The sequence below is a fragment of the Camponotus floridanus genome, unplaced genomic scaffold (genome assembly GCF_003227725.1).
Source record: "Camponotus floridanus strain SB8 unplaced genomic scaffold, Cflo_v7.5 scaffold116, whole genome shotgun sequence".
NCBI lineage: Eukaryota > Metazoa > Arthropoda > Insecta > Hymenoptera > Formicidae > Camponotus > Camponotus floridanus.
Genome location: NW_020229233.1, coordinates 524,921 through 531,474, shown reverse-complemented (window position 1 = coordinate 531,474; position 6,554 = coordinate 524,921). Strand labels below are relative to the sequence as shown.

Below are 6,554 nucleotides of genomic sequence, written 5' to 3'. Positions count from 1 at the left end.
TCAGTCTTTTTAATTTTATTTTATATAAGATTAAATATATAGTTTTACATTTGTACAAAGTGTTATTACATAAATAGTATATTATATTTTTTAGTTCTTAAGAAAACATCATATAATAAAAATTTTAATAAACATGAATAGAAAACTGTTAATAAACATTAAAATATAATTATAAAAAAACTTTTAATGTTCAACGCATAATTATTTATATTAATTATATATTTATATTAATGATTGCACAAACTTATTAAGAACGAAACATCTGCTGTTTGTTATATACATGTTACATACATGTATGTTACATAGTTTAATAAAAAATAAAAAGAAAAATATCTAATTATAACAAATAAAACAAAATTCTAATGTTCATTATGCAGATTTTCTTAAAATATTTATATCTTCATTTTTTGTATATCATTCTTGATGTTGATCTTGAATATTATCAGTTTGGTTTCTTTCTTTGTTTCTGAAATAATCAATAAATTTAATATTTAAGGTAATATAATTATTATTAAATATAGAAATATCATATAAAGAAATATATAATAAAATAATTCTAAAATATAATTATAAGAAACGTACAATAATCTTTCAATATTCATTTGAATATATATGTTACTTTGAATAGAAAAACATAATGAATATCATATCTGAATATTATTATTAGAAACAAATTACTTAAAAAAATGAACATCATTATTAGAAACAAATTACTTAAAAAAACTCTGAATTGATATATACAATTTTCTAATAAATATTAATATTAAAAAAAAATAATGTTTACTTACGCAATTCTACGAACACGTGCAGGAGCTTGAACGATCCAATTGATAATAATTTTTATAATTATTTGCTCGGTTGAATATGCGTCGTATGAACGAACAACAGCTACAAATATATATATCAATTTATAATATTATATACATTATCATCACAAACGATATTCATTTATGCTTTGTTCCAATATAACTATTCTGTAGTATAACTATTTCTGATACAATGCTATAACGATTTTTGCAGTATTAATCAATACTTGTTTCATATTATGATTATAGTGTCAAAAGAGACAGAAGGAATTAGCAGAAATTGTTAATTTCGAAAAACAACCACAATTATATAATTATTGATAATAAATGGCTTTGAAATTTTTTACCTATAATTAAACTGACAATCTTAAAACTTCGGAATTCATTTTTTCCTCGAGCTCCTTTCCAGCTAAATAACATTAATATTTCGTCCTTTATTAAAGTTCTGAAAATATTTTTTATCTTGTCTTGTAAGTTTGTTCCACCTTTCAATTTCAAAAAGTCTCTCTGAAATAATTTGAAATATATAAATAATTAAAATATAAATATAAATAATATTATAAAATAGAAATAATTAAAATATAAGTATGAAATGTGTGAAGTTATATGTGTATATACATATACACATATATATATATATATATATATATATATATATATATATGAAATGCAATTATGTATAATCGCTCATATAATTGATTATCAAATAATAATTATTAATTATTAATAATAATTATAATTATTAAGTAAAAATATAAACATTTACCATTTTAACGAAAAATTCTTCGTTTTTTAAATTTTCTTTTAACTGTTGTAATTCATCCATTGAAGAAATAGTGTTGAAAGCAAAATCTTCTTCGACATTATTAATATTAATTTCTTTACTTGTAATGTGGTCTGCTTTATTTTCTAATCTACTGAGCCTTTTGTCGATGTATATCACTTCAACTAAGATGCGGTTAACTTTTTTCAAAATTTCCTTCAACACTGAAAATTAGCATATCATGAGTTATATTTAAAAATATTACATTAAAAAAGTTTTTATATTAATATATTTAACCTTTCTGAAATTGATCTTCATTATTTAGATGTGTTGTTTCTTTATTATATTCATCGATGGAATGAACATTATCTTCATCGATAAAACCTCCTTCATTGTTATCTTCCAACTCTGTTTTCTTACGTTTAGCAATAACTTCAATTTCTTGTTGAAGACTCTGTTTTTTCTTATGAGTTTTAATTATTTCGATTTTTTCGGATGAAATGATCGGATGTTCATAGGTCGCCAAAATCTGTGCAGATTTTTTCGAACGAAACAATTGTGATCCAGAAAATTCTTTCGGATCTGGTAAAGGAGATAGTAGACTAGAATCCACTTCTGCACCAGAAGATTCATCGTCAGATGACGTTAAATTTTTTGCAGCAGCTCTATCATGCCGTGTTTGTTTTATATTTTCTTCATCCTCAGTATTTATATCGGATATACTTTCAGCCATCGTTAACTTTTCTTGGCCTCGTTCAAAAGTATCTAAGTATAATTAACAATATAAATACAAAACACACACATAGATAGACAATCAAGAATAGTATAGAGAATTATGTGTCGACAGCTTGATCTTAAAAGAAAATATCAAAATTTCCAATAAATGGAATTAATTTTTTTTTTCTTTTCGGCAATATCGGTCCAATGAATCAAGTCAAAATAACATTTAATTTCATTTATTATATCAGTTGTTGATATAAACCTTTGTTTACATTGATTTTATTCATTGAATTGATATTTTCAAGAAGGAAAAAAATGAATTTTATTTTAACACAAAGAAGGGAAGTTTCAGTAAATAATTGTAGATATACCTGCTGAAGCAAAAATGCGTAGAACGTCATACATCATCCAACCAGCTTTTACATTTTTTAAATCCGGTATTTCTTTACTCTGTATAGCCTTATTCAGCCTCTTTTTCACATCGTAATTTGGATAGAAACAAATCTGTTGCTTTTGATCGGATATCCGCAACCAGTTATTAGGAACTAGTGCTAACCCGTCATTAAATTCAACTACATAGAAGTTTTCTGTAAACTATCAATGAAATATATGTATAATGATAAATTAATTTATTGACAATAAATATTAATCATGTGCATTTCTATATTTACCTCTAAAGAAGATCCTTTCTTCATTTTTTAGGAAGGAAACTGCTCGCGTCTCAGAAGTATTGAAAACTATGGCTTAAAATGTTCAAAACATAACCTACAAAAAAAGCAGCGGTTTATTACATTAGTTCAATTTTAAATAATGACATGTAATCGCGTGTGCATAAACTAGATTCAGTTAATTTTTATTCAATTTTTAAAGTTATCTGTTATTCATGTTTTAATCATATGTACATTTACCTTTCTACAAATTCTCGAATTTCGAGAATGAGACGAAGACAAGAAAAAAACAAAGACAACAAAGGATGAATATGGACAAGTATCGCCGAATGGTCACAAATATGCAAATCCTTCTGGTTCATATATGCACACTTTTAACTTATTCATTTATTGTAACCTTGACGAGATGCAGCAACCAGCAGACACAAGTTGGATATTAGTCGGACGAAAGCAATAAAGTTGGTCGCAATAGTTAGTCGTTCGAACTATCGATTTATTGAAATCAGAATATTGTCAATCATGCCATTATTGCAAACATCATAAATAATAATTGAGAGAAAATTGAATGAAATATTAACTTTTTAACTCTTCTTGTTCATATTTGCAATTATCGCATTACGATAATCATGTGTTCTTATATTATGTTTATATTGTTAGAATGTTATATTGCGCTTCAAAAGTAGTTTTATTATCCACAAACGTGTCGAATAGGAATGACATATAATTTTGAATTAAATTTAATTTTCCACATCTTTCCTTGTATTTCATTCAAAGGATAACATATCACATTACTATTTATTTCTTCAACAGCATTAATGCCCAAATTCTCTGATGAAAATGGTCGTGAATATAAAACATCTAATTTCCTCAATTGATAACCAACAACATACGTTATATTATTAGTACATTTCACGACATTCTTAACTGTAAGTAAGTTTCCATCTTTTGTCATGATACAATTATTTGCTTCGCTGTTGCAGTCGATTTCATAATTTTCTAATAATAATAGTTTCCTGTATTGCGATTTAATAATATCTTGAATTTCATCGGCCACTATACCAGTAGTATGTTTTCCTTTTAATTCAAATTTATGAAGTGAATGAAATGATTTATTCTTCATACTCTCATATCGATTTTGTCTTCTTTCCATGTATCGTCGTATAACTTGCTGCAGTGGTTTTTCTGCTTTACACAGAAAACTTTTTAAAATTTGTAAAAAGTTTTCAAATCTAAATGAGCTAAAAGAATCAAGTGATCCAAATTTTCGAGTTTCATTAGAGAGATGTAACAAATTATGTACATTATGAGACATATATTCCTTGCCATAAATTTTCTCAAATGATTCAACAAAATGTTGCAATAGTTTTTCTGCATAATCTACATTGTTTTTATTTACTATTAGCATTGGACTGATGAGTATTGATACAGCCACATGTAAGGTCAAAAAGTGTGTGTATATATCTCTATTTAAAACTGTTTTTAAAACAATAGGTCCAGTATATAATAAAAATTGCCGAAATTCTGTGGCTTTCCAGTATGCTACTTCATTTAAACTTCGAGGTCGTCTTGAAAATTCTTTGGGCACAGAACTTCTTAAATTAATAAGTGCTTGCGAAATATTATCTTTTGCTTGAGCACGAATGCGAACAGCTAATGGTCCACTTATCCACAACAATATAATTTTTTTTACAATGCCCAAACAAATCAAGTGCATGTAGTCAAGAGCAATATTCGACACTAATCCTAAATGAGGCACAGAGAGCAAAATTGTGGGCAATTCTCCTTGATGATAATCAGAGTCTGTCTGATGTACAAAATCTTCGTCAGTTCTGAGTGCACTTGATCTTTTTTCATAAAGAAAGCACATTTTAGAGTTAATGTAATCTCCGCTAATGGTACATTTAGTACAGCTTGAATAACCATTATGTCCTTTAACATTTAAAATAAAAGATTTTGCTGGAGCATCGCAAATAATGGCTTTAATATTAACTTTAATATCACAGTTTAACATGTCTGAATGATATCCTCTCTGTATTAATGGTATTAATTCTTTCACAAATTGTTGTAAGAATTCATTGGCATTGTTTGGTTTCTTTTGACCAAAAAATAGTCCGACCATGTACACTTGGTTTGAAATATCGTCTGAAAGTAATATTGGCTAGAAACTCTTTGGCGATGATCTGGATAATGGCAAACCATCTATGTTAATTAATAAATTAACTTCAGATACTTTCAAAGACATACTTTTATAGTGTAGCAGGAGTACTTCTAAAGTATTCGAAACACCAAAATGATAATACGATCCTCCAGATAATGTAACTATTTCAGCAGTTTTTCTAGGTGTTTTTAGAAGCGTTCTTGCATTCTTCGGCAATGTATTGAATTGTGAATGTGGAGTATGCCTCAGAATTCTAATCAGAGCATTAATTGCGTTATGCCTAATTTTAAATGCAAAAGACCAATTTCGAAGATTGTGCAACAATTCATTATCCTTACTTTTATCTTCATCGTCAATATATTCACTATCCATATCCTCTGCAGCGTCACTGGAATCATCAGAGTCATACAATAACGATAACATTTCTTCTTTTTTTTCCTCAATATCAATCAAATCTTCGTGATCTGTGTCCATTTCTGATGAGTTATGTATTTCATCCGACGAAAATTCTTCTTTATTATTGCTACTAATGTTTGACGAATACTGATTGATGTGCTTGTGATCAATATTAAAAGGTGATGTTGAAATTGATAATTGATCATTTACATTTTCAATTCGACATTTTTTTATATATTCGACAGATGGACCATCAAAATCAGTCACATTACTGCTTGACGATTCTAGTAACAAATAATCTTTTTTCGTTTCTTCTTGTGCTAATCGTCTCTTATGTCTTGAAGAAATATCACAGTTATTTCTTTTATCCATATTATAAAAATTATTATTATGTATCTATAAAACACGTAATCAAATACACATTAACTGTGTACAGCAATTACATATCTATTCTATTGCAAAATAAGAACTTACCTTAATTAGATTCACTGTTTAATTTAAAGGTGATTGTGAAGAAGAGGGATTTCCTAGCTACGATTGATTTTGTGAAAATTTCACAATATTACGTGAAACACTCTTAATTAAAAAAAAATTTATCAAAAACTCAGCTGACATTTAAGATCACAATTGTTTAAGGTTAGGAAACCTCTCATACCGATTAAATATGACTACGCGCGCATGCGTTTTTATAATTATCTGTCGCTATATATCAACTACGTGTTTGATACATTTATATATTTATATAATATGCGCAACATACCTGCATGTTATATATATATATTTTGACTTGGATATTTTATATCTATTGCGCTAATTATGTATTTAATACATTATGTTTGATATGAAATGAAATGCAATGTAAATGCAATATTGTTACGTATTTAATATATATTTACAATGAAAGGTGCTGTGCGGGAAACATAAAAAAAAAAGAAAAAAATATAATACTGTAACAAAAGTGACTTATCTTTGATCATATGCAATATTAGCTATCCTTATAATCGTAACTCATTGTTACTCGTCTTCATTATATATCTTTTTTA

The 6,554-nt window shown here is 26.8% G+C and overlaps 1 protein-coding gene across 4 annotated transcripts; it reads right to left on the bottom strand.

Moving 5' to 3' along the window:
- Positions 1-377: 377 nt before the first annotated feature.
- LOC105249565 lies at positions 378-5,890 on the bottom strand. 4 transcript variants are annotated; one of them, XM_011255161.3, is made up of 8 exons: positions 3,198-3,647; positions 2,961-3,054; positions 2,661-2,883; positions 1,867-2,334; positions 1,573-1,793; positions 1,154-1,313; positions 789-888; positions 378-466 (listed from the first exon to the last, which is right to left on the bottom strand). In XM_011255161.3, the coding sequence occupies exons 2-8, from the start codon at positions 2,982-2,984 to the stop codon at positions 415-417; spliced, it is 1,248 nt and encodes a 415-aa protein (XP_011253463.2). In that variant the 5' UTR covers positions 2,985-3,054; positions 3,198-3,647; the 3' UTR covers positions 378-414. The 4 variants fall into 4 exon arrangements, 1 of the variants encoding a protein (XP_011253463.2); XR_003123733.1 differs by lacking the exons at positions 378-466; positions 789-888; positions 1,154-1,313; ... (1 more) ...; positions 1,867-2,334; positions 2,661-2,883 and adding an exon at positions 5,202-5,890 and having other exon boundaries at positions 2,990-3,054; positions 3,198-3,442; positions 3,536-5,099; XR_003123734.1 differs by lacking the exons at positions 378-466; positions 789-888; positions 1,154-1,313; ... (1 more) ...; positions 1,867-2,334; positions 2,661-2,883 and adding exons at positions 5,202-5,368; positions 5,454-5,635 and having other exon boundaries at positions 2,990-3,054; positions 3,198-5,099.
- Between the last annotated feature and the right edge of the window lie 664 nt (positions 5,891-6,554).